A 27,508-nucleotide genomic window follows, 5' to 3' on the forward strand; every position below is an offset into this window, starting at 1 on the left:
GTCAGAAAGAGCTTGTCCCACTTGCCCACCACCACAAGAGAAACTGCCGCTGCCGCTTTCTCCTTGTTATTAGAGGAGTGTGAATAAAACCTCCGTTTTGTAGCAGTGGGATGGGCTGTGCCTGAGGATCAGCTGCTTGATTAGGCATCAGTGCCTGGGGAGGGGTCATAAAGATGGAGATAAGGATACCTGGAAGCTTTAAACGGCGGGGGGCTGTCTTTCTCCTTCGTCGCTGCACCAGCAGCCAGAGTTGGTAGTGATGCTTTCCATCCCAGTAAAGGTGACAGGACCAGCTTCTCTTGATGCTCCCACATTCCCACTCCGTGACCGGGACCCACACCAGACATCCCATGTAGATGGATTGAACCTTTCTTCTCTGTTCAATTTTAAGTCTTCTATTTAAAAAAACAAACAACCCAAATCTTGGCTTTCTCAGCTTCCTGCCAGGGCTGTTAATGCTCCACAATCACAGAAAAGACCCCAGCTTGTCTTCCTGGCCCTCCTGCAGACAGAAACGATGCAGAGCCGTTCGAGGTCTGCCGAAGTTCTGCAGGAGAGCCCGTTAGGGGCAGGCAAGAGGAAATGCCGAGAGCTGCAGGACTCTGAAGCAGAAGGGCGCTAGTGCTGTCGGGTACTGTCAGGCTTTTGCTTTGTACATTGGCTTAGAGAAGCAGAGGCGAAGCAGTTTTTAATGAGGTTTGTGGGGTTTTTTTTTTTTTCCTTGTTTTACACCTAAGGCTCTGGAGCAGACAGCTGCCAGTCGTTCACTAAGCCTCACTGCCAGCTCTGCTGGCCTCTGTTGCTGGCCCGAAACTTGTTTGCTTGAAGTGATGGGCTGCTGCCTCTCTAATCCTGCTTTACCTGGCTGTGGGCTTTTGTGCCATGCTGTTTCCCAGCCTGTTTCGTTTTGTGCTAATGATCCCTTATAATAGCCCTGTTTGCTCACAGCGTTCTGCAGCTAGAGCCTGTTTTGCGTCCTGGGATCTGGCTCTTGGATTTTGCTGTACCCTGAAGTACATAATGTACCTGGAAAGGACTATAAATGTCCCACGGTTTGCCACTCCTGGTCCAGATCTGACAGTGGTGGGAGATGTGCTCTCCTCCCAGCTGCCTGTGTGCCTGGACCTGGCCTGTCTTGGTGGATCAGGGAAGAAGTGCCCTGCGAACCCGAGCGCTGCCTCCTTGCCTCGTGTTCTGTCTTTTGCCTCGTCTCCTGAGCCTGGACTCACGCTGTAGTCCTTGGCCTCGGCACTGACTGCTGGGCAAGACGGCTGTAGTTTGGTTCTCATTGTTACATCCTCTTGGAAAAGGGAATGTACTAGCCCCGCTGTGGGAAGAGAGCCCTGAGAGCAAAGACAGCCTCTGCCCTGGCTCTCCCTGCAGCTGGAGGGGCAGTGGTTTTCCCCATAAGGGTTACACAGGAATGAGCATGTGAAGAAGTGAACCCTCAGTGCTGGTATTGCTGCTGGGAGCTTTTTGGAGCGTCTGTCTGTTCTGAAGTGCCAGCTTCTTCCTTTATGAAGAGGAGAAAAGAGTCAGCTTGCGCTTCAAAGGAAAGTGTGACGTTAATAGTCAGTGCAAGTACAACATTCTCGCTCCCTGATAACTTCCCTTCTGGAAACAAAACCCACATGGGTTTGACTTCAGTGAAGATCAATAGGATTTATAGAGGCTGTTCAAAATCTCCAGGGTCAGTTGGTCAAGTGGGGTAAATTGGGAGAGCTTCGCCGAAGGTTATAACACTTAATTGGTCACAGGGCCTCCAGTCTGGTGCTGTGATTTAATAGGAAACCTGACCCTCTCTGTGCAGCCTCCGGAGCCCGGCCGTGCTGGGAGAGCAGCGGCCTGGGAACTGCCGGCAGCTGCCGAGGGTGCAGCTAAACAGCTCTCGCAGGAAAAACCCGGTAGGGTTTGATAGCCTCAGCATCACTTTGGGAGCACTAGCACCAGCTCCAGCCCTTAATTTTTTGTGTCTGGTCTCTGCTGCGTCCCTTGTGTGCGTTATCTGATGGCCCAACCAAAGGCCACCCCTCCTGCGTTGCAGATGCTCTGGGGAAGCACATTTTGGCCTTTTAAAGACAGCTTAAGAGTCCCGCAGTTTGAAAATAGGTATTTCTAAAAAGATTGCCGTTTGTCTTTAGGTTTTCCTGGGCTAGGGTGATGTTTCTTCATGAGAAACTTAACTGGACGTGGCAGTTTGCTGTTAGGAGGCTAGCAGCGGGAGCGGGCTTGGGAGTGGAGCTCTCTCTGGATGCAGGACCCCCGTTGTAGTGCCCCGTCTCCCCGACAGCCCCGCCAAGCCGGGCTCCCCTGCCTGCTGCCCCGGTGGTCGGCTTTGCTGGGGTGCTCCCGCGGTGCTGCAGTTGTCTTCCCACCAGAGACGCGCTGAGAGGGACCGCGGCCACCAGCATCGGGCATCCTGGAAGGGGACAGTGGTGGCAGTGCTGCCCTTGAGGCACGTGTCTGCCTGCTGCCTTCTGCTAGAGGCTGGCTTACCCTGCAGGGTTTGTTTGGACCCCTCCTGCTGGGAGATGCAAGACCTCGTTCGTCGGAAGCGCTGTGCCCACCAGTGGATACACGATGAGAAGCAAAAGTAGCCGGGGAGGGAGGATACCACCTAACCGGTGGGAGGAAGGGGTCAAGGGAGCTGCTTTGCTGGCTCAGCACCGTGTTGTGCTCCTGCTGTGGGCTGCTGGGACAGGAGGGGGGCGGTGGGGAAACGGTGGAGCTTAAATGGGTTGAAGGAGGTAGGGTGAACGCGGGATTTTTGCTGGAGTCGGGTGGGAGTCAGTCGGCTGATGATGGGGAGCAGTGAAGGACGCTGTTTCAGGGTCTCTATTAAACAATTAAGAGGGAATTCTCTTTAGCCAGAGAGAACGGAGGTAAATGCCGTGAACGGAGGCAGCTGCTTGTGCTGTCTGCCCTACATGGGACTCTGGCAATGACAATTCTCCAAAGGGAAAGAGAATGAATTTTAATGAAATCTTGAAAGACTTTAAATTTTCATGTTAACGTCAATTATTCAGGACAGTCGAGAAGCAACTTTAAAGCTTCGTAAAAAGAAAGGAGAAGAGGAGGCCAGTTCGATATTTTTTTTTTTCTTTAGATTAATTGATTTGCATTTTGTTCCACTGCAGTGAAACATGGACATTTTACAGACACCGGTGTTGGTTATTGCATCTGACAGCAGTGCTGAGGAGGAAGGGTGTGAGGAAATGACTTATGTACTGCCTGGGGCATGGTAGAGGTACCAGAAGAGCCCAGCGGGGCAAAAGGCTGTGCTGTCAAGGATATGTGGGGGCAGTATCCACACTGGGCAGCTGACGGGGTTGCAGGCTGCCTGCTGCGCTTGCTGCTCGACCCAGAAAATTGCCTGTGTGGGAAGGCACCGTGTGCTTTTAGCTTCACCGGTCCTGTGCGATGCCTCTGTTAGCAGCAGGTGGGATGGCTGCTCCCGGAGTGCTGGATGGCTGGATGGAGGCAGGGGATGCAGTCCTGGCCTTAGAAATGCATTCCTGCTTGCAGACCTAGGAAGGGCAAGTATAGGGAAGGGCAAGTATAAGCAAGCCGTGGCTCGTACCAAGCGTGATACCTGCCCGTGGCTCTGTCCCCGCTGGCCCTGGGCTCTTCCACAAAGGGCAGCAGCCAAGCAGGGGTTGCCTCTGTTGTGGTGGGCTTTCCACCCCGCAGCAGCCAAGGCTGAGCCTGTGGAAGTGGCTTTGGTGGCGAAGAGGACAAGTGTGTGTGGTTTCGTCGCCTCCCGGCCAGTTTTACACAAGGTCTGAAAGCATCAGAGGCGTGTTCAGGCTCTTGGATGGGTCTGGTCTGCTGCTGCCAGGGCTTGGGTGCCACTAGGACATCCGTGGGCCCTGCAGGGTGGGACCTTCTGCCTCTCCAGGGACTTCTAGAGGGAGCAAAGGGCACCTCATGTTTCTCCAGCCTGCAGTCCAGGCGTTGAGAGTGCCACGCTGCGGAGAAGGAGAATCCCCTGGGACTGTGTGCTCAGCCTTGGCAGCAGCGAGCGTGAAGAAACTCCTGGCAAAACACTGCCTGCCTGCCTCCCCTCCTCCTCTGCGGCGGCGATCCCTGTTGTTCGTGCTCTTGACAGGCCCTTGGTGACACGTAGCTTGCTCTTGGTGGCGACTGTGCTCTGCCGTGACCCTGCCTCCTGCTTCGAGTGGCCCCGGTGTTTAGAGCATCCTCCATTCACACCAATTTCGGCAGCCTCTGATGCGCTGCAGTCTTGGCGCTCTGTGCATCTGCCCGTGGCCAAGGGCCTTGCTTGCTGCTGGTTGCACAGCTCGCTCGCTTCTCTCGTGGTCCTGTGGTCTTTTTTTCTCCCCTCTCACTGAGTCCAGGGCATCTGTCTGCATTTCGGTTTCGGATCCCCAGCAGGCTGATGCCTTGCCTCCCTTTGAGGGTGCCCCACTGGTGCAGAGGGGCTCCGTAGCACAAACACGTCTTTTATTCCCCGCTGCTGAGAGCTGCCAGGCCTGGCTCCCTTCCCAGAAAGCAGCGCTGGTTTAGAACATAAGCAGCTATTGTCTTAGCCCTGGAGACTGGGATCTGAGCTCTGCTGGCACTGGGGCGGGGGGAGGTGGGGAGGAGAGGGGATACAGCATGCTAAAGGGACTGGAGAAAGGAGCCCAAGGAATACGGGAGATTTGCAGGCTCTCCATTATGCTCGTCTCACCAAAAATAATGCGGGTGCCCACTCCTCCTTTGACATTTGAATCGCTCTTCCAGCCTGTCCCTGGGGGTGGCTGTTAAGTTAGTTTATGTCTAGGAAAGACTGGGTCCTTTGTCTTGCCTGGGATGGGGAAGGAAACGGGGTGGAAGAGTGGCCCTACAGTAAGGGTCTCCTCCTGGAAGGATACCCTAGTTGGGACTGGGGTCCCTCAAGCCACCCTGGTTGGGACTGGGGTCCCTCACGCCACCCCAGTGGTGGGGACTGGGAAGTTGCTTAGGGCATGGACTTGCCCATCTCTCTCTAGTGAGGTGCTGGGGAGCATTGTGTGGTGGGCAGCAGGTAACACCCTTTCCTTTTCAGCTTCCTATCATGGCAAGTTCCCCTCACTGAGGGAGGCGTGGAGGGGTGATTCTGGTGGGGGCTTAGAGCATGAGGTGCTGCTTCCCAGGGTTTTCCATCTTGGGATAATAAACCCCGGGTGCTTGTAGCAGGGTCTGCGTGCCAGCTCAGCCCCCCCGGGAGGGGATGAGGACAGCAATAGTGTCCTCTTCACTCTGTGTTTCTGAGGTGTGATCAAAGCTGGTGCTGTGTGGGGCGCAGGAAGGCAGAATTACGAAGATAGTCTGCTATAAATCGGGGATTCTGCTTGTGAATTTCTTATTTGAAGAAACTGAAATTCAGCACGAGAACAAAGGGATGATTTAGTAAAACGAATAGGAGGTAAGTTGTCACCTGATGTGGGAAACTTCTGCAGCACGGAGAGAATAATGCCTCTGGATGCTACAGGGACTTAGAGGCATCAAGGGCTGAGGAGAGGGGGTCTCAGGTCTCATCTAGTCCCTGGAGCGGCTCATGGCTATCCTGCCTTGGTTTGGGTCTCCCTGTTCCAGGGAGCAGGAACAGCTCTGGAAGGACCCGATTGACCTTTTCTTATTTGTGTCTTTGGCTTCGGTTTGTTCTGGGTCCAGCCCTGTAATCCAAGGAGAATCACTCCACAGGTAAAACTACCGGCAGGGATGGCTGGGTAAGGGAAGCCTAGAGTCCTTGCCAGATCCTCTAATCAGCCTTGAGTTGTGGGGAAGGAGACGAGTGCCTGGAGTGTCTCGTGCCTGTTTTCCCCCTTATGAAAGCAGGGAGGGTGCAAGGGAGCTAATCAGGAGGCTATTGCATGAATCATTTGGCCGTGATGAGCCGCACTCAAGAAAGGGGGTTTGAGATGCTGAGTTGTTTCAGCTTAATCTGCTGGAGCGGTGATCCTCTGCCACTCAGCAGGCTGACGCCTGCAGCCAGCCCAGTCTGAGTAAACTTTCCCTGGCTTCAATAAAAATGTTAGTGTAGTCGAGACTCTGCCCTGTGGGGTTTTTTTTTCCCTCGCCCCCACCAGCGCGTCCTGGTACCCAGCCCACGGCAGCTTCTTAAAAGCGTGTTTGGTGGTGGCACAGAGGGGAAACCTCAAATCCTTGCAAAGCAATTACTGCTAATGAGACACTTCCTACACATCTGGTTCCAATTCTGGCTGTGTTTTGGGGACTGTTCTTCAGAGCTTGGGAGTGGAGGAAGGTGGGAAAATCCCGGCCTCCTCTTCTCCCTTCAGCAGCACCCTCCTCCCAAGGTGGCCGTTGGGCTGCTCGTTAGCTCCCATCTCTCTTGCCAAACCTAAACAATTAACACACAGAATTGCACCTCTCCAGGGAGGCTGCGTTTCAGCAGCAGCAGTTATTGGATGCTGATCGCATGCCAATTGATTGATATGTTTTTTTTGAGAGCGAGTGTAATGTGTTTAATTAGTGTGTAATTTACAAGAGCAGGGACGGCTGGGTGCCCCAGACTTAAGAAAATTTCTGAATTAAGTGCCAAGTGCAAGAGAAAATGGAGAAATGTTCTTTTTTAGTGTGTGATCGCTTGGATTTCTTTGTGTCAGGACTTAATATTAAATTGTTGGAAACTGTTTCTGGCTATTCTGGCTTTCTCCAGCCCCTCGTCTTGGTCACTGGATGGGGAAGGTGCAGCAGAGCTGCCCATTCTCGTGGGGCTGAGCGGGTGCCTGGGTGCCCCTGGTTTTCAGTGGGCCCTTGGTACCCAGGCCTCGAGCTCTTCCAGAGATCCCATGCTGGCCGTAGGTGGATTAGGTAAGCCCGACCCACAGGGCTTCATCTCCAGTTTCTGACCATTCAGATCAGGGCTTTGTTTGAATGCAGATTTGCAGAGATCCTGGGCCCCTCCGGCTGCTGGTTTTGGCAGCAAGTGCCTCGTTATCTCAGTGCAGAGGGTGGCCTTGGAGCAGGATGCAGAGAAACAGTAGGGAGGGTCACGGAGAGAGGGATTTCAGGAAGTCTGTGTTGCTTTTGTGCACCGAGCAGCGGGAAGGTGGCGTGGGAACCCTTGGCTTGTTTCCTTGGGAATGAGACAGTCCAACCTGTATCTCGCTGGCGGGCTGGTCAGGGGCGTTAGGGTGAGGGCAAAGAAAACACCGTGCTGTCGGGTTCCTGGGATCCATCAGGGATCCCTCCTGGCCCCTCAGAGCCTGGCTTTGCGGGCAGTCCAGCTTCCTCCGCTGGGTGCACTGGTGCCTGACCGAGAGGGGGGTGCAGATGGGCGATATCCACCACCCGTGCCTTTCACTGGCATGCAGCGGGTTCCCGCTTTGAAGGAAGACTTGCAGAGTCCTTTCTTAAGTCTGGGGCATCCAGAGGCAACCCCCTGCCCTGCCTAGAGCCCCAGGGTTGAGCCCATGTTTGAGCCGTTGTCTTTCTGCCAGGCCAACTTACAGGGCCCTCCTCTTCAGGTTGGGATCTCCAAGCTGGGTTTTCCCAGAGGGCACCTTGCCTTGGTGAGTTCTCCTGTAGGGAAATGGTCTGGGATATGCGTTGGTCGAATTTCTCAGGAACTGAGCTGTCTCCTGATTAACAGCCATGTTGGGTGACTTTGTCCAAGTCTCATGTGGTTTCTCAGAAGTACCACTTTTCATGACGTAGTGGCTCAATTCCTGGCAGGACTAAGTCTAAAAGCATGTACTGGGGTGCTCCAGAGGGGTAGGTCTGCTTTGTTCCAGCCTCTCCCCAGGCAGGGCATGAGCACCAGCTTTCTGCTCTGCGTTGCTTCTCTGCAAAGCTCGGGTGTATTCCCCTGCTTCGAGAGTTTCTATTGAGGGAAAACTTTCGACAGTCAAGCGCCTGACCTTGGAACAGAGCCTCCTGCTCTCCTTTCTTTGTTGTTTTATTTAATATATAGTAAAATAAACTTTTTTTTTCCCGTCTTGATGTTAACAGCTGCTTCACTGAGCCGCAGCACAATGAAGGGAAAAATCAAAGCCCAGTGAAATTTGCTGGAGTTGAAAGGCAGGTCAGGCTCTGGGGTTACTCATCTCAATTGCACTTTTGTTCTAAAAGTGAGAGGGAGAACCCGTGCGCCCTGCCAGACTGGTGTGATCTCCAGAGCCTTGGGAAGAAGGAGCGGGAGCTGTGGGGTGGAAGCTCTGCAGGTCAGTGCGTGGGGGTGGGACGGTGCTGGGGTGTCCGGGACTCTATCCGGTGGCACTGGGGCTGGAGCAGCGCTGGGTGGGTGGATGGCTGTTGCTGAACAAAGAGCAGTCCCGGGCTGCCTTCGGCCTCCATGAGTCACAGGCGACTTCTGGCTCCACGGGGTCAAGTGTTCAGTCTTGCTGTGGCAACGCCAGCCTGAGTAGGTGTGTCTCAAGTCCCTTAACCCTTCTGGGATTCTGTTCCCCCTACCCTGTAAACTAGAGCTAGCAGCACTCACAGGGGACACGACCCTTTTTCTCCGTTCAGCCCTCAGCCCGCGTGTTCCTCCCCGTGGTTCTGCAGCCCAGGCAGCCGGGTGGGATTTGGGCTTGGAGAGGCCTTCGTGCCTCTTGTCTTGGTGGTCCAAAGCTGCAATTCCTATTTCCTAAAGTTGGCAGCTCTGTGGGGGTCCTGGCTAGGCAACTTCGTCTTCTCTTTCTTGCCATCTCGCTCCTGCTTTTCCCCTGACTGAAAAGCAGCTGCTGGTACAGTCCCAGTGAACGTCAGGTTTTGGGATCTGCCTGTGAAAGCTTCGGTTGCTATCGAGCAGGCAGGCGGTGACACTTCATTACCCAGCACAAAGTTGAGGATCTCCACCCCCACCCCCCCACCCCCCGTTGGACCTACCTGCAGGGAAAAGGTGCTGCTTTGGGAAGGCCGTGCTTTGGCACGTGGGAAACGAGCTCTTGTTTCCAGCTTGGCCTCCATTCTGCCTGGGCTGTGTCTGCCACAGTTCCTCGCTTGGTGGCCTCGGGCAGGTCACTTGTCCCCCGCCTGTTGGGCGATGTGGTCCGGGCTGCCTCGCAGGAGCACGGTGGGGTGACCCCAGGGGTGCTGGGGCTGCAACGCCTTGTGCCAGTGGCCAAGGGCCCTGCCTGCTTCGAAGCAGTTGGGTGAGAAGTGCTGCACGTGCAGTAAACGATGCACGTTGTGCGGCGGCTGCTGCTCCCACGCAGCTGCTGGCTCTCTGCCGCCGTGCCCGAGGTGACCAGGCTGAGCTGGGTGAGCTGCCTTACACCCCCACGGCAAAGGTGGGGGACCTGAGGCTCCCCCTGCTCCGTGGGAATGTCCCCCCACCCCAAATACACAACACCTAACGATGCCCACGCTGGCATTCGCGTCCTTTCCCTTGGCAAGGGGTAGGGACCGAGCCGAATGCCCTGAAATTGGGGTGGGCAGGCAGCTTTGTGGAAACCCCAACCAAGCACACCTTGTCCCCGTTCTAAGCCCATTCTGCTGTCCCAAAAGTGTTGCTGCTGCTCTTGTGCCTTCCTTTCACGTGGACAAGAGGGCTCCTTAGAGGTGCTGCCTTGGCAAGAAGGGGGTGTCCTGCCCCTCCCCAGAATAAGAGGATAGTGGCAGGTGGCAAAGGGATGTGACAGAGCTAGCACAATCCACGTAATTTTAATTTGGAGGCATCAGAGCAGAGGAAGGGAGGGAGTGCTGCAGCCCTGCAGCCAGGCACTAGTACTTCGTCTGCGCCAGAGCTGGCCATGAGGTCTTGGCTTCCATTTCTGTTTTTCTTCCTCTTTTTAGAAATTAAAATCCCAAAATAACCGTGCTGCTTTGGGATATTTTTAAGCTGTTTTTTCCCTTCTTCCTTTCTTCCCTACATCTCCCAACAGGTTATAGCCGAGAGGGCTCGCGGTTGCCAATGGAGAAGGCTGCACGTCACTTCCTTGGCATGGGGCCGTCTCCAGCCCTCAATGCTCACTTTGTTTTTCCCTTCATAGTCTCAATGAGCTGTCAGGGCTCTTCACAGCGTCACATTACCCATGTCCCACAGCCCATTGTGGGAGCTGCTGCTAACATGGCATGCAGAGCACGGGGGGGAGGCCTCAGCGCCCCTCAGCCCGGGTACCGGGGCAGCGGGTGAGGCTCTGTGTTCCAGCTGCATCCTCGCCTTCCTCCTCCTCCTTTCCTCTGCTAGGAGGCTCAGCACGCTCCCTTTCCCTGGGAAGTCACCCACCTCGTGCTTTGCATCCCACTCGTCTGGCTAGGCTTCCCCCTGGGGCTCCCTGTCTGTCCTCCTTGAGAGGCCAGCCTGAGAAAAGCACACGAGGAGCACCACGTACTCCCAACTCCACCCTGCTCTTAAATATCTAGTAGCTATTGTGTGGCGCTGTGAGGAGGCAGAGCGGTCTGGGTGGGACAGAAAAGAGGGGTTAAGAGTTGCATTTCACACTAGGAGATACCCGTGTCCTGGTGGGACAAGGACCTGGCTGTGAGGACAGCTCCTATTTCCATAGGCATCTAGAATGAATGCTATAGTGGTTACAGGACTTCTGTACTGCCACGGATAACTTGCAGATAAATAAGCTGTGCTGAGTAACAACTATTAAAATGCTCAGCTGTTTAACTGTTAGCCTTCTCTTTCATCACGTGTGGTGGGAACCTTGTTTTCATCTTGTGCTCTGGTTTCTTAGCCTTCCAAAGTAGTTCTGGCCCAGGTGATGCATTCGGATAGGAGGTATCAAGCGGCGATGGTAAAGGATTGTGCCCCTTTGAGCTGAACGGGAAACGTCTGGTCCTTGGGAGCCTGTATTGGGAAGCTGGCGTGGCCGCAGGTAGCGCCAGGCTTAGCTCCTGAGCGTTTCCACATTGTGAGTTTGGTTTCAGAGAATCACCTATTGACAAGGCAACCCATGAAGTTTAACGGTTAATGCACGTCGGCTTCTGAGGCTTGGGCTGCGCTTGTCACGTTCTTCAGGACCTCCGTTAGCCGTCCTTGTAAGGAAAGAGTTGGAGGCTTCTCCGTGGATCAAATCGACTGTGGTATCTAATCCAGCGTGCTTGTGTTGTGTGGCTGATAGTCAGGGGTCAGTGCCGAGATGTTCCTGATGGGGGTTTTTGTTGTCATTTGCACGTATTTAATGCTCTGGTTCTGGGGCTCTCTGTTTCTCCCTTGTTTTGCTGTGCATGATTAAGGCTGTTGCAGTGCGCAGTATCATCAGTAACATCAAGATCTTGCTGTTTTCTGGATATCTGTAGGTTGGGGAGCCCGTTGTGCCATGAAAACATGTTTAAATCAATGGGTTTAGGAGGTGGGGGTGGAAATAAACTCAGAGAGGACAAGCGGTGCTCCTGAAATGAAGGTTACTACTGGGGGAACTGGAGTTTTACTGGGGAAACTGTCAAACTGTCAGCATGTTCCTGTGTTGCAAGCACCTGGTCCTTCACAGCCACCAGCGCCCAGCCCTGGGCCATGTGTGGGTTTCCAGAGGCACAGCTTGGTGGCAAAAAAATGCCTGTGTCTGCTACGTGTGAGCTGTTGTTTCTCTCCTGCTTCCTCCATGTGAGGTGCAGGATTGCTGGGCCAGGGATAAGGAATTCCTCCCCAGGATGCAGGTGCCAGCAAGCTGTCTACGATCCTCTGGGGTGATTTGGGAGCTAGTGCCCGATGCTGCCTGGAAAGGGCTGGAAGAGATGGATGGAAGCTGCCCAGGTGGTGTCAGTAGTGGAGATTGGAGGAGGGGGCTTGGGGGAGGGCAGGAAAGCTTTGGGTTAGCTGTCTGTTTTCTTGTTTCTAACTGTTTTGTTCTCTCCTTTTTCTCCTCCCCTTCCCCTGCTTTCTAAAGAACATAGGAAGCTTCTTGCTGGTAAGTGGTGGTGCGTCATGCAACAACAACAAAAAAATACCATTTTTTCCATCCACCATCAGACTCGTTGGCTAGTCCGTGTCATTCTTCCATCCACTCAGGATGTGCTGGAGCAATAGAAACCTTCTGGAGGTGGGTACAGGCGCACCCGTCCCCACGGCCTCTTGGCTGCAGAGCGTGCACTCACCTCAAAGGGAGCTATTGCTTTTAGATCACAGTTTGAAGGGCTGCTCTCCCTCTGCCTCCACGTTGCTCAGCCTGCTGTTGTTGCCTGGGCTCGATTGGATTGCCGCTGGCCTCGCACGGAGCGAGCGACGGCTGCTGCTGCTGCGGCACCAAGCCTCTGGAGCGCGAAGGGCGCGAAACTGTGATCTAAGGACACCTCTCACCTAGTGCTTGCCTCATATCCAACTCCATCCTCAGCCTCTCACCTTCACCAGCTTCCTGGGGAGGGTGGGGGAGAGCGCTGTCCCAGCTCGTACTGGAGGTAAAACAGCCAGTCTTGCCCGTTGACCTGGCCTGGGGGGTTTTGTGGGACGGGCTGGACCCGATGGAATCGATGAAGGAGGGCAGAGCACTGCTGCCAGCCCGTCGAGGGCAGGGGCTACGTGTGCCCCCCGTGCTGGCTGAGCTGTGAAGCTGCAAGTGTGGGGCAAACGTGCCACAGACAATTCTTCTGGGCGTCTTTCTAGCGAAAGCAAGTGAAGCGCGGGCAGGAGTCAAAGCCCCTCAGGTGTTCCTGTCCCTCCTCCTCTGGTCCCCTCGCCTGCCCTGGCCTGTGTCAGCAGTGGCTCGTCTCTTCAGCCGTCACCCGCATGGACACTTGTTTTAAATGCTGAATCCCGGACATTAAAACAAACCATGTGCGTGCCCAGGCTGATGAGAGCCACCCTTAGCAGGCGAGGGAAAGGGTGTGCGGGGTACCCGGCTGCCGGCTGGCTGGGTGCCCGCTTCCCTGTGATTCCCTGATGCTGGGAATCCTGGCATCTTGGGAGCTTCGTGGCCAGCTCCTTTGTTTGGTGGCTGTGGATACAGAGCGTATGTAAGGAAGGCGTTTGGCGTGCGGTTGGGGCTGGCAGTTCCTCTCCCGCCCTCCCCCTGCACGCACAAAACCTTTGTGCCCATCCCGCTGGCTCGGGATGGAGGATGGGGCGAGTGCGGTGCCTCCCTGTGCTGCTGGCCCTCTCCAGCGTGCCCGGGCAGCCACCCTGCTGTGGCAAAAGGTCCCAGGTCCGTGTTTGCCGTGGGCAGGCAGCTGTCCCTGGCTTGTATGGACAGGCCTGAGCGTAGAGGTATCAAAACGCTTCTCTGCACCAGCTTTGGTGCCCACGCTGTGCTCATCTTGAGAGCTTTGGGTTCGCTGCTGACCCCCGTGTGTGGTTGGATAAGCAGCTGGCTTTTTGGTGTGACATGAGGCGGGACGGAGCCGTGGCAGCTCGGCTAGCCTTGGTCTGGGCATTGCGGCTGGCTGCATCAAACCTCCCCGAAGCGAGGAAAAAGGGAGTTACACCAGGACTGGACCAGCTGTGACTGGTGAGCTGTTCAAAGCTCTTGCTGCTGTGTTTCCTCCTTGCTTTGTGCCCCTCATGGTGTATAATATATGGAGAGATCGGGAGGGGTAGGCTAAGGGCTTGCTTGGAAATGAGCCCTTGCTGCAGAGGTGCTGGAGAGGGAACAGAGGGGCGTAAAAGTTTATTGAAAGCCACCTAAACCCTGCGCCTCTCTGGGTCCAGGAGGAGCAAGGAGAGAAGCTAGCCAAGCCGACAGCATCCCCTGCCGGCTGATGCTTCTGCGACTCTCAGCCCTGAGATGCACAAAGCTGAGCTCTGCACGTTTCCTAGCGTTCTGCTCTCCTCCTGGGTGCCTTCTGCTGCTGCCAGCAGCCCCCGCTGACTGGATGCTGTCCGCTGCTTGCCACGCGGGCACGAACGTCTTACTGCCAGCTGCGTGCGGCCGACAGGGCGGTAGCTGGATGCCGCCGGCTTTTTTTGGCTTTCCCAGGCAGCAGGTGGGCAGGAAAAGAAGGGTCTGGGTTCGCCCCCTCCCCCTTGCTGTGTCCCCATCCGACGTGCAAGCCCCTCTGCGATGCCCGCGAGCGATCTCCGAGCAGGGCTGTAGTTGATCAGAGGGGAGGGGGTGTCCCTTCCACTCCTTCCCTTGGGCTCTTGTGGCTCTCCCGGCTTTCCCGATCCAACTGGAGCAGCTGCCCTCTTCCCCCGAGGGGATGTCCAAGCACACACGTTTTTTGCTGGGCACGTTTGCTTTCTAGGGATGTGCTGGAGCTCTCTTCTTCTTTTTACCTTCCTGTGCAGCTCGGGGGGGGGGGGGGGCTTTGCTTTCCCTAGGGAAGCCCTGGCTTTGTCTGAGCACCACCCCGATGGAGCTGGGCGATGGGCTGCGTGTCCTCCCCTGCTGCTTCGGCGGGAGGGGACGAAGCTGCTGCCTCTCGCCTCGCTGGTCAGTGTGGCTCTGTGTGTTCCCAGGAGGCCTGTCTTGCACCGCTCAGCGGCTCTGGTGGTTTGTCCGCTTTATGGGAAGCGGTTACGGAAGCTCTGCTGCGCCAGACAGCTTGGGCCAGAGCCCGGGGATGATGCTCCTGTCTGTGGTGGGTGCTGGACACAGCCACGACCGAGCGCCTGTCTCGGAGCTGCTCCGTGGGAGCCCCATGCTGTGCTTCCACGGCGGGTGCTGGTGCTGACTGGTACAGAGCTGCAGCACTCGAGGGTGCAGGTGTAGTTTCTAACCTTGTGGGCTCTCGTGGCCAGACTCTCTCGTTGGGAGAGGTCCTTTGAGAGGACCCTTTGCTCAGGGTCAGGAGCAGGGCAAAGGTGTCCGGCTGAACCCCTCTGCAGAGCCCTGGCTGGGAGGAGATGGCTGAGAGCTGCCTGGCTGCCCTGTGGCGTGGCGTTCAGCTTCTGCTCTCCGGAGCAGCTCTGGCTGAAGGCTGGCAGGCTCTCTCTCCTGAATATTGCTCCCAGCACTCCCTCTACCTGCGGCACTCTGTACAGCTGGCATGGCAAACCCACGCTGCTTGCTGTCAGGATGTCTCACCTTTGCTCAGGGTGTGCACTGGCCATTCCTGCATCTCCCCCACTGCTGCTCCTCAGCTCCTTGAGTGCTGGGCTGGTGGGTAGGTATGGAGGTGTTCTAGTGAGGTACCTCCACTTTCATGCTCTCTGCATGGCTGGTTCTCACTGCCGTGGGGTTTTTTCTCGCTAGCTGGGCTCTGATGATGTGGTTTTAGTACTTTAGTTTTATGTACTCTAGTACTTTAGTACTTTAGTACATAGAGGCTTGTATGAGGTTCCTGGCAGTACCCTAACTCCAGCCAATACTGCTTTTTTTGGGCAGACCCAGAATGAGGCATACCCCCCACCCCTGTTGCTGAAGGATGTCAGTCCTTGTCTGGAAGCACTCCGGTGACAGCTGCTTTCTCGATGGGAAGGTATCCAGAGTGCCAGGGGTACAGGCTAATTTTAGCCTGCTGGGTGTTTGCTCCAGAAACGTGCTGTAGGTTTGTTTCATCATTTGTTTTCTCCTGTTTTTTCCTGTTTGCACGCCCCCCCCCCCCCCCCCGTTATCATATGCTGGAGGAACTCTGCAACACCAGCTGATCCTCCCGCCCCCTTGCAGATGAGCAACTCTACATCAGCTTGCAAAGCAACTGGTGTACGTTTGGAAGAGAGTTGGCAGGAGTGACGTCTTACAGCTCAGCCAACTCAGTCAGCACATAGAGAGGCTGAAGGCTTGGACAATTCACTCTCCGCCGCTCCAGCAGTCAGGCAAGGCTCTTGCTCTGGTGGAGGGAGTTGATGCAGTCTGTAGCTGTGGGATAACGCAAGCTCAGGGCAGCCTGTAGCCCCTGGAGCGTTCGGAAGGTCTGTTTGTCCCCCAGCAAGGGAGAGGCTTCGCTTCCCCATCACCCTCTCTCAGCCGGAGTTTCTTGCAGCACGAAGGGGTTGGCGAGAGCGGCAGGTGGCAGTGCGAGCCTGCCGGAGGAGCCGAGGGCTGCGGGCGGGTAGCGTGGGCTGCATCTCCGGGGCTGTGGGGCTGTAGTGCTGCATGCACCCTGCCCTGGACACCCTCGGCGTATCGGGAGAACGGAGGAGCCTTCGGCCCCGTATCACCCTGATGCTCTCCAGAGGCGCTGCTCTCAGCGTCGCTCCTGAATGCGAGCCCTGCAGCAGGCAGCTGGCCCGACAGCGCAGCGAGTCAAGGGGCAACGTGGTTCTCCTGGGAACCACGGAGGAGGGAGGCAGTGGCTGCTGAAGGTGTGAAATCCCTAGCTTGGTCTGGAAAGTCCTCTTGGGCTGTGGGTTTGAGCTCAGCTGCCACTTTTGGAGCCTGCAAGCTGGGCTCGCAGGGGACAAGGAGTCTCGGGGCTAGTGGGTGCCAGCGGGAGCCCAGCGGGTTGCGTGAGCCGTCACCCAGGGCAGCGGGTTCCCTCGGCAGAGGCAGAGGGTGACAGGGCTGGGCGAAGAGCGCTGGGTTGGAACAGCGAGGAGCTGTGTGGCGTAGCCTGAGGTGCATCACCTGCCTCCCTTGGGTGGCTTTGGCTTTGCTGTGTGTCCGCTTTTGGGCGGCGGCGCTGTCCTTTTACATCTGGACACCAGGTTCTGTGTGCAAATATTGCTTTATTTTCGGGGTTTTTTTTTTTTTAAGAGGGGGAGGCAGAGACATCATAGAACCCATGCACCGTTGCCTACGGGCGGCTAGGTGGAAGAGGTGTGGGCTTTGAGCGGTGCATGGGGGGGGGGGGCACATCTGTTCACGGGGCTGCCTTGCGGTTGCAACGCAGCGTGTGTGGGGGCTGCGGTGTGCAGACTGCCAGCTTGGAGGAGGGCCTGCGGTGCTGGAAGAGGGTGACCTGTGTTTCCCCGAGGTGCACACGTGCAGCAGGTGCGGCCTGCTCCATGCTCAGGCGTGCCTAAGCACATCTGGAAGACAGCTGCATGGTCCAGCGTCGCATGGTAGGAGGGGGTCTGTTTTGGGACAAAGTCATTAAGTGGGGAAAAACACACCCCCGTCTTCAGAAGAGGCAGCCAGGCACCCCTTGCCCAGCGCCGCCTGGCACGGCTGTTTATTAGGAACGGTGTAAATTAACACCCATTTCCACTCCCAGCACACATGCCAACCTAGCTGTGGGGCTGGCCACCCCGGCCCAGTCTCCCACACCCGTTCCCCTGTCTCCTATTGATAGGGTTTAAAAGCTCTTTATTTCCAAGCACTGCTCAGCAGGAGTCAAGCTGGGTCCTGCCAAGTGTTAAATGAAATAATTAAAATCCCCACTTTCTCCCCCTCCTGCTCCTTTCTCTGTAATGCTGGTAATTAGCCTGTAAAACTGCAGGAGGGGATGGGGAAGGGAGAATGTGCAAACGCCTTCTGCAGGCTCCCTCCTCCTCCTCCTCCTCCTCCTCCTCCCCGGAGGAAGCACAAAATGGCTCTCTAGGCATTGGGTGCTGTCAGATAAATCCCAATTAGCTCCCTGCCAAACAGGATTAGCGAGAAGGGAGCCAGGTGGGGGAATCAGCCTGGCAACAGCAGGAGCTGGGGGCTTCTGCAAGGTCTCCAGCTCAGTGAGGAGGGAGAGATTGACAGCTGTCAGTCAAAGTAGGACTGATATTTTCTTTTTTGGTGTCGCAGGGAGGTATCTGGCAGGCAGAAATGGGGAGGTGAGGGAAATTAAACTGGTGTTTTCCCGCTGGTGTTCTCTCTTCCCAAGTAACGGGTGGCTTGAGGGCGCGGGGTCCCGTGAGAGGGCTCCCCCCCGGCCATCTGAGGTCAGCGCAGAGATGCAGGGCAGCGTGCAGGGGTCGTGCCGCTCCCAGCGCTGATGTGCCAGGCCCCGAGATGGAGTACGTGTCTCCTGCCAGCTCTGTGCTTCAAAAGCAAGAGGATAAAACTACCGTCCTGCCACGCCGAGCACAGCCAGCTGCACCCAGGCCAGCCCTTTCTGCCCGTCTGCTGCGTTTTGGCAGCAGCTATGACATCCTCGCTGTGAAAGCCCAGAAATAAACCCATTAATGGGACCAGGCTTTCAACTGGCTGGTGACCACATGGAGGCCGTAATGCGTTTGAACACTTTCATTTAGAAAACTGGGCAGGGGGGAGTATGGATGAGCTCCAAGATCACGTTTTCTTGCCTATAGTAAAGGAATAGCGGCCGTGTCTGAGGGTGTTAAATTGGGCGGCTGTCCCCCCCCCATCCCGCCCTCTTCTTTCCTGGCAGATGTGGTGACTTTCTGCCTCTGGCACCCGGCTGGGACTGGCCCTTCTCCGAACACCTGCAGCCCTAGCCAGGCTGCTCCCAGTCCCAAGGAGGAAGAAGGGGAGAAATTACACAGGCACGCAGCGGTGCTCAGAGTGGGGATGATGGGCGGTGGATGGACTGCTCTGGAGCGGCGGAGGGATGAGTCCCCTCTACCCAGGGCTGGGCTGTCCCAGTGTGGACTGAGCCAGATGTAGCGGTAGCAGAGGGGACCGAGCTGTCCCTATGGCTCGTGCACAGCCACCCTTTCCGCTTCAGAGTGGCCTGGAGCTGGTGGTGTGCGTTCAGTGCTGCTGGGCTCACTGGTCAGCAATTCCAAGCTGCTCGCTTCTGAGCCAAAGGTGGCTTTGGTGTGCTCTTTCACCTCGTCAGGTCTTGCTGGATTTTCCTGCGTGGTCCTTCGTGTGCTGGTGTCAGAAGTGTAAAGGCAAGGGCTGAGCGTGTGTGGTTGGCAGAGGGAGCGGGTGGGAGAGCGGCTGTCCCTGCATGCTGTAGCTGGTGCGACAGGATGAGGGCATTTGTGAAATGCCAGACCTGTACAGGGGTGTCTGCATGCAGCCAGCTCTGGGGAAAGGGACAAAAACGGCGACCCACATGGGTAGACCAGGCAAGTGTGATGTTTCCCCGGTGCAAATGGCTCTTCTGATTATAAAGTCTCATCTGAAAGACTCGTAAGGGGCAAAGGTGCCAGTGTTTGTCTTTGCCAAGAGGGTGATGAGCCGACCTGCACATGCTGGAGTTTGAACTTGCCTCTTCCAGGACACAAAAGCTGTTCAGATCTGAGGCAGTGCTGCCCCTGAAAGTGGCCCCCAAATGGCTGGAGGGGACAGAGTCCTTGCAGACCTTGGAAGAAAGGGAGGACTGTGCAGTGGCTGATTTGCATGTGTAAACATGCGCACAGGAGGATGCAAATGTCCTCGCTTCCCTTTGGGGAATTTTTTCTTTCTTTATTCCAAGCCAAGCCTTTGGCCTTAGCCTGCAAGCGCTGGGATTGCCAGGGGAGCATGGCTCTGAAGTCCTACCCAGGGATGGGGGGGGGGTTTGGAGCAGGCCAGGAGGGGAGAGGGGTGTGCTGGGCCAGTGTCAGTATGGCAGTGCCCTGATGGAGGCATCGGGCAGGAGTCTGGCATCTGTGTCCCGAGGCAGAGCAGAAGGATGCAGGACCAGGCCAAGCTGACCACGCAGCGACCAAGCGGAGGAGAGGACCAGGGCACTCTGCTCGTTTTTTTGGGAAGGCCTTGGCTTCTTGTGTGATGCTCTGGATATTCCCAGGGGGAATGTGGTAGCTGGGGAGGGTAGTAGAAATGGGACAGCAGTGGTAGGGACGTGAGCTTGCCTTTTGAGGGGAAAAATGCTGGGTTGGATGGCTGGGGGGCTCCGCGTGGGGTGAGGTTAGGCGTCTCTGTCCGTTCCCAGGGTGCACCAACTTGCTCAGCCGGTCTTCATGCCTCATCCCTGGTGAAGGGAAGGGTGTCATGCCATGTCCCAGGACGCAGCCCTGGGGCTTCTGGTGCTGGCTGAGAAGCCCTTTTCCACCTGGCTTATCAGCGCTCTCCCTGGCAGCGGGCTTTGCTTGTGAGGGAGCTCCTGAGATGGGTTCCTAGCAGGGGTCTTCTCGGGAAAGATGGCTTGGCAGTGTTTCCCGCTGAGCCCCCGTAGGACTCGAGCTCTCAGGGGCTCTTCCGCAGCCCCTGTGCGTGTTGGGGGGGAGAACGGCTCCCGTGGTGCACGTCAATCTGCCTTACTGCTCAGACGTGAGGCCATCAGGCACCCTGCTCGTGTGGGCTCTCCTCCTGGCAGGGTGGTTAGGATGCAGCCTGTGCCTCACAGCAAGCTGGGATCATGTTCTGTGAGTCCCCAGGGAGGGGAGGGAGCCATGCAGGTTTAAAGAGGAGCAATGTCTGGGACGTGACTTGGATTTCTTTCCTCCTTTCTCTGTTTTTCTTCTTTGTACTGCTCCTGGCAAGTTGCACCTGCGGTGCTGGGACACCCAGGATGCTCCCAGCCTACGTCTCCAGCAGCGAGGAGCAGCGTGGCTTTTGTGGTGCAGCTGTAGGGCGGCTTGTGACAATCCCACAAGGGAGTGTCACCCTGCAACCTGCTGACTTGTGGTGCCTGAGAGATGCCCTGCTGAAGGACCACCCAGTCTCCTCTGCATCTCCCCCGCTGGAGGGGAGAGTGGGTGGATTCAGCTTTAGTGTTTGTGTCCCTGGGGCTCCAGGCGAATTGCCAAGGTGAGGGAGGGAGGGGGAGCAGGAGCAGGCTGGGGCTGGGAGGGGTACGTGCCGCCAGCGGGGGTTATTCTCCTGTCTCAGGTTGTTGTTGCCTTTTGGAGGAGTGGGAATGCTGCTGTCCATCCAGCTGGGCACCTCTGTGGGGAAGAGAGGGCTGTGCAGCCCTCGCAGCCGGAGTCGCTGGTAGACCGGCTGTAGTGGCCTTGTGTGGAGCCACAACACCCGTCCATCCCCGTGGGAGAGGAGAGGAGGGTGCTGGCGAGCTGTGGGCAGCACCATGGCCCGGGACTGCGTGGTGGCTGGGAGGAAGAGCTCTGCTTCCCTTCCTGGCTGTGGCAGCTTTCCCGATGGGTGCTGAGCAGGGGGAGATGGGAGGAACTCCAAGCAGCTTCTCTGCGATGAGCTTCCCAGTTTGACCACAGCGGGCTTACCCGCTGCCACATCTCCACGGTGCTCGTCTTGCCCTGTGAGCATGGGACGGGTGTTCGAGGACTCCTTCCTTGCCTTGGACGTGACACAGCAGGGTACAGACAGCCCCGCTGCAGCACCTGGGGGACAGGGGAAGCCGCAAGAGTCCTCCTGTCCCAGGGCTGGGATGATAAACCAGCCTTTGAAACTGCAGGGCTGTGTATAGTCAGCCCAGATGTGTATTCAGGTTGCTCTGTAAAGGGAGAGCCTTCCTCTCGTGTTCGTAATCTCTAGAGCTGCTTTTTTCCTCCGTGGTGAGGAAGAGCTCAGCCTGTTCGCGAAGGACCACAGCACCTTAGAAATGAGGTGGCAGGTCACGGCGCTCCAGATGCGTGGTACCAGGGGCAAGGAAACAGCTTGCTGGGAGCTCCGTGGTTTGCCAGGGACTCCGTCTTCAGGCTGGAGAGGTGCTGTGGAGAGCAGGTACGGACTGGAGGCCCTGGGAGCCCCAGCTTGTTTGTCTTGTGGGCACCAGGTAGCGCTTGCCTTCGGGAGCGCTCGGGCTGTAGCAGGGCTGCCGTGCCCTGCTGTTTGCTCTTGCCCTGTTGCTGGACCTTCACTCAAGAAATCTGGCTCTTGGCCCTGACCTCCCTCTGGCTTTCAGCCCAGCTCTCCTCTTGGCAGCTCTCCTGTCCTTGCTGGCAGCACCTTGCCCAGGGAAAGCGGTGACCAGAGTCTTGTGGCTTCCCGAGGGCAGGAGTCCCCAGGCAGGCAAGGAAGGGAGCAGCGCAGCTTGATAGTGCATCTCTTGTCCCAGCACACCTCTGTGTTCTTGTCCCCCTGGTCCAGCTGGGGCACTGGCAGTGCCAGCGTGGACCTAGAGCCCTCAGAGGACCCAGAGCTTGCAGCAAAACCAGAGCACGCAGTGGGTTCCAGCTCCAGCTAGGTCTTGCAGCCTGGTCCTGCTCCCCGGGGCATTTGCGGTGGGGCTGCTGCCTCTGTGCAAGGTGTGCCTCCCTCCCTCCCTCTAGAATAAAGGTCCTAGAAATTAGTAACGAGGGGGCTGCTCCTGCTCTTTGCGGGGCTCTGCTGCCGCTGCTGTCCCTGGGGGTCTCGGCCCTCTCTCGCAGCCCTGCTGGGGGCTTTGGGGGGGGGGGGGGGGGGGGGAGATGATGCTGGGGAAGGCGACTGGCTTTTCCCCGCCTCTCAGCATCTCGAGTGGGCGAATGGGCAAGCGGGGCGGGGGAAGCGGTGGGGCTTCCATCCATCCCCCCCCCCGCCCGTCTCGCCCGGGTTCGCCCCGGGGTCTTGGGGGGGGGTGGGGGGGGGGTGCCCAGCAGGCGCTGGTGGTCGCGGAGCGCGGCGGGGAAGGGGGGGGGGGGGTCGTGTGTCCCCCCTCGCACCCCCCCCAAAAGTCCCGGGGGAGCCGGGGCAGCGCGACCCCTCCGCCTCCTGCTCTTTGTCTGCGCCGCGCCCCTTCGCCTCCCCTTTGTTGGCCGCCGGAGCGCTGGGGAGGGGCTCGGTCGCTCCCCCCCTTCGCTTGCCGGGGGTCCACCCGCCGCACCCGGAGCCGGGGGGGGAAGCTGTTGGGGGTGTGTGGGTGTGGAGCCCCGGTAGCAGCGGAGGGAGGAGGGGGGGGGGGGACGGCGACCCCCCGCGGGGCAGAGGAGCGGGCGGGGAAAGTTGGGGGCGTGGGGCGGGCGCTGATGGGGGGGGGGGTGGGGGGTGGCTGGGGCTTGGGTTTCTGTCCTCCTGCCTCCGTTGTCTGATGCGGCGCGGTCCTTTCTCCACGCGTGGGGGGAACCTGGAGCGCTGGAATTAGGTCTCCGAGCTCCCGCTGCACGCACACCCACCCACCCACCCACCCAGGCAGGGCGGCTGCCGCTTCCCACCCCCCCCCCCCGCCCGCCTCCGTGCCGCTTCTCTCCATGCCGGGCTCCGCCGGGAGCTGGGATCTCTCCGGGAAGGACTGGCATGTCACAGCGGCGTGAGGAGGGGACCTGGCCTGTCCCGGCCACCGCCGTGGCGGTGACGGTGTCCGCGCTGGGCAGCGGTGCTCTCCGCCGGCGAGGAGGCAGCTCTGCGAGAGGGAGAAGCGAGGCTGCGGCTCCTTCTTGCTGGCTGGAGGGTTGGGAAGGTGCCGGGGAGCTGGAACCCGGTTCCCCTAAGGAGGAGCGGCGGTGGGGGAGAGCGGTGCACCGGCTGCCCCGGAGGGATGCGGAGCTGAGCGGGGATGGATGCGCAGCGGCTGTGAAAGGAGCCTTGGAGTGGAAAGGGGAGCCCTTGCCCTCGGCGTGGGGCAACTGAGCCAGCACCCTTGCTGCTCCCCGGCGCCTGGCTCCAGGGATCTACCCCAAAGGGTTAGAAGCCGGAGAGCGTGGCAGTACCTGCCCTGGAGGAGACAGCGTGGACCAGCAGAGGAAGCTCAGCGTTCCTGGAGCGAGGCTGCTGGAGAGCTGAGAGGCTGCCGGGGTGGCGAGACCTCCCCTCTCATCCCCGCCGAGAGGGCACGGACGTTGACCGAAGCTGCGAGCCCGAGAGGGGTCCCATGCTGGCACCCCTCGTGCCGCCTCCGTGCCAGCCCTGCTCTCGGGAGCCGGCGCGCGTTGGTGCTGCGGCATCCCCCGCCGTTCCCACGCTGGTAGCAGGTTGTCTCCGTCTCGGTGGGCTCGGCTGCAGAACTTGAGCTCTCGGCGCTTTAGCCTGGGGTTGTTCAGTTTGCTTTCTGCAGGCAGGCGTGGATTGACACCTCCCAGGCTGGAAGAGGGATTTGCTGAGCACAGGACCGTGCGTGTCGCTTTGGAGCGGGCTTGGACCTGACCCTTAGGCTGTGCCTCTGAGATGGCCAATGTGGGGACAAACTCTTGCTCCTGAAGGTGCTGCTGGCCTGCCCTGCCCTCCTGCGAGCAGAGGATGGAAACCTCTGGGAAAACTTAGGTTTTGCCGCTGCCAAAGACAACCAGGGAGGAGGGGGGCGGGGGGGGGGGAGAAGAGGGATCCATGTGAGCCTTGTGGCTGCTTTGCCTTGGATGGGTCTTTGCTGGGTTGAGCTTTGGCCCAGAGCGTGACGGCCGAGGATGACGGCTTGCCAGTACCCCATGGCGCCGGGGGCTTTGGAGCGGGACCGGATGTATCAGCACAAGGTCTCCTTGGTGGTGCGGTATTTCATGATCCCGTGCAACATCTGCCTCATCCTCCTGGCCACCTCGACGCTGGGATTTGCCGTGCTGCTCTTCCTCAACAACTGTAGGTGTCTCGGGGCGTGTGGGAGGAGCAGGGGAGGGAGAGGCCAGGGGTCAGGTCAGGCGTGCCAGGGCTGTGGTGCAGGGACAACCCTCCCAGTGCTGCCAGCCGCCGGCTGGTCTTCATCCTGCGCCCAGGCGCTCATCGCTCGCCTGCTGCTGTCCGGGGAGAATTCGGGGAGGCGACAGCCTGCTCCGCAGCTCTGCCCCAGTTTTCCCTGAGATGATGTTGGTCCAGAACTGCGGAGCGGAGCTGCGAAGGTGGGCTTGCGTGGGCCAGCCCCAGCTCCCCAGCGTGCATGGTGCGCTCGTGCTCTGAGCTGTGCCGGCACCCTCTGTGTCCCATTCCCCCCGCCCCCCCCCCCAAAATACTGCATCTCCTGATCTGCTGGTTGAGGTGTGAGTGAGGGGGATGCTCGTGGCGGGGGGATGCTGTCAATCTGGTTGCAAGGCGGAGATCTCGGCCCGGGGGGTGTGGGAAGTTGGGAAGTGAGGGGCAAAAGATGGGCTCCTGGGAGTCCTGCCCTGGCCAGGGGCTGCTTCTGCTCCCTTGTTACAAACACACCGCTGAACCCGGGAGCCCTGTCGCTGTGTGCGATGGGTGGGAGACGTGTCTCCTAGGCTGCTCCAGGATCCTTGCTCTTTATGCACTCATTTGCTCCGAAGAATCAGCAAAGGGTTGGGGCAAGATGGAGGGGTTTGCCCTGAGGTTAGGCTGTTGATCTGATCCCTGGTGTGGCTGAGTAGGTTGCACACCTGGGTGTAGGTACATCCATGTATTGCCGGCTGCTCGGGGCACTGTGCTCTGTTGCCTCCTCCTTGCGCAAGTGCTTCCCCTCCCCAAGCCTGGCTTTCTCTAGGCGCAGCCTGTGGTGGAGAGCTCCATCGTGCAGCGGTGCCTCTGACTCCTTGATGCTGGAAAGTGCCAAACACCTGCTGTGAGAAAAACCTTTAGAGGGCAGGCAAATCTTCCAGCCTAGCTTTGGGATGTAGTGTTTCCCCTGGTGTGTGCGTGATGAGAAAAAAGCCGTGTAAAACTGTAAAACACAGGAATGCATTTAAAAAGCACTGGTGGGAGCAGGGTTCAGGCAACGGTAAGGAAAGAGCCTGGCCTGGAAGGAGTGGTGTGCCCTCTGCTACAGCCTGGTGTTGCTGCCCTGGGCACATCACTTCATAGAGAGCAGAGCCTGCTTTGTTGCTGGCTTTAGGGTGTTTCCCCGCTCAGGGTGGCAGGGGCTGTGGAGCCAACTCCCTGAGTTGGAACTCTTCTCGCCCTCCCTGCTTGATCGGGGGTTACCCAAACGTAGAGGGCTGGCTGGTGGCAAGGCTGTGCCACCTTGCTCTGGGATCTGTGGTCGTGTCCGTGGGAGCTTTCACCTTCCGCTGCCGCAGGCGACCCCTTTCCTCCCACCTTTGCCTTCTTGCCTTGGAAGCTGCCGCATTTCCCGCTGCTGTCCTGCTCAACGGGTCAGTCAGTGCCGCGGCGGGTGCGGGTGTGCGAGGGGATACGCAGCGCGATTTGCATCGCAGCCCTGGTGAAATGGCACACGACGGGCTGAGGCAAGCCCCAGCCCTGCCAGGCAGAAGAGAGCTGCTGCCAGATCCCAAGCCAGAGATGCTCCATCGATACAAGCGGGAGAGCCGGGACTCCTGGCTCCTGTTCCTGCTGCTCCCTTCTTGCTACAGGACCTCCCAGGTGTTCCCTGGGAGTTGGTACCTGCTTGCGCAGGGCATGTGTGGTGAAGGAATGAAATGCTGGCCCAAAAGGTGCTGGGGAGGTGTGGACAGAGGTCTTGGGGGGAGGAGGAGAGGGTGTGCGAAAGGGAATCGCTGATAGCCCTGTCTTTTTTTTTTTTGTTTCTTTGCAGACAAGCCCAATAGTTATTTTACTCAGACGCCACCGACGCCGCGAGATGGTGAGTACGCCGCCGCTTGCTGGAGCTCGGTTCCTGCGCTCAGGATGCACTTGAGAGCAAATCGCTTGAGCTTCTCGTGCTTCCCGCAGCTGGTGGTGACCCAGTGATCTATTTTGCAGCTGACTGGCTGCTCGCTGTGCCCGGAGCAGTACTGCAGCTTGCTCATGCCCCTGCCCTGGAGGTGCTGGAGCATGGCTCTCTGGGGTGAGGAGGGAGGGCAGAGTGACTGTGCCCTCTTGCTCCCTGGGAGGCCCTTTCCCTGCAGAGGGGTTCCTGGGTGGCTGTAGGGAAGGGCTGGAAGGAGAGATGGGATCTTCCGTGTGCTCCAGCAGTTTGCAGAGCTTTGCTGGTTCATCTGCTGAGGCCGTGGAAGGGAGGGGATTGGAGAAAGGGAGCTTATCCTTAAAAGCAGCACTGTTGTATCCAGTGGCTATTCTGTGTTTGTCCCTTAAGGGTCTTCCTGGATGTTGGCAAGAGGAAGGGGGAAGCAGAAGGAGGTGCGGAAAGGCTTGCTGCTCTGCAAGCACAGAACGGGGCGGGGGGGAAGCACAAATGACATGTGTGTCCATGGTATGTGGCAGAGTCGCAGGTGAAGGAAAGACCATGAGAAGGTGATGGGCCGTTAGCATGAGGAAATAGCCAGAAACGGTGTTCTGCTTCCCTTGGTCCCTCTGGTTTTTTTTGGTGTAGCGTCAGAGCAACCCAGGGGAGGACAGTGAGGGAGGTGCCTAATTTCAGCTTGTGGGGTCTGGAGCTTGAAGCTGCATCTCACCATGGCCTGGGCAGCCAATGTCCTCCCTGCCACCCCCTGCCCTGCCCTGAGAGCAGGGAGGGATGCCTGTTCAGGGGAGCGATGTGGACACGGTGTCTCCCCTTAGTGGGTCTCGGTCTTGCTGGGAAAGGGCTGGAGTGGGTTGTGCTGGCTCGTGGCAGCAGGAGGTTACATGGGCACAAAGCAGGTAGGAATCTCTGCAGCGCACGTACGTGGGATGTGGGCTGAGCAGCTCCGGGAGAGGTGGGGTTTGATGCTGGCAGAGGTGGTGGTGAGATGCTGTTGACTGTTCATTAAATTACTGCTGCTGCTGGGCAGCCAAAAGTGAATCGTCCCAGTCCATCCAGTCTTGGATCAGTCGGCTATTAACACTGTGTAAATGCTACCAAAAAAATCTCCTGGGCTTGTGCTCCAGCTGGCGAAAGGTTTCCGCTTTGTCAGCATCAAGAGCAAACTGGAAGCTGGTGTTCAGCTGGACATCAGGCGTCTCCACTGCCCTGGCCAGAAAGGGTGTGGGCATGTGAATTCTGGGAGGCTGTAATGCAGCCCCTCCTCCTTTCCCGTCCTTCCCTGCGTCCCACAGGTTTCTGCGTCTGGGCTCTCCTAACAACTCCCTCCCCACCTCCAAATTTTCAGCTTGCCAGTCACGAGGCAGTATGGTGCTTTCCTCATCCTCTTCCAGAGTTGTTGGTCCTTCCCTGGCAGAGCAGGTGGGACAGCACCTGGGTGTCCTACGGACTTGTATTTTCCCTGGGCTTTTGGCACTCACCTATGGATTCCTGGGTGTCTGGTGAGCAGTGTACTCGCCATCACCTCGCACCTTTTGTCTGGGCTTACTAAAGCCTTCTGGTTTCACAG

The 27,508-nt window shown here is 57.8% G+C and overlaps 1 protein-coding gene across 1 annotated transcript in view; it reads left to right on the forward strand.

The window, feature by feature from the left end:
• AGRN (agrin) overlaps positions 1-27,508 on the forward strand; it is a 122,252-nt gene that overhangs the window by 35,273 nt on the left and 59,471 nt on the right. The window contains exons 3-4 of the mRNA XM_086476065.1: positions 11,790-11,810; positions 25,831-25,878. Coding sequence (XP_086332191.1) covers positions 11,790-11,810; positions 25,831-25,878 — 69 coding nt within the window. The remainder of the gene's footprint in view (positions 1-11,789; positions 11,811-25,830; positions 25,879-27,508) is intronic.

The sequence above is a fragment of the Leptosomus discolor genome, chromosome 20 (assembly GCF_034619465.1).
Source record: "Leptosomus discolor isolate bLepDis1 chromosome 20, bLepDis1.hap2, whole genome shotgun sequence".
In the NCBI taxonomy this organism is placed as follows: domain Eukaryota; kingdom Metazoa; phylum Chordata; class Aves; order Leptosomiformes; family Leptosomidae; genus Leptosomus; species Leptosomus discolor.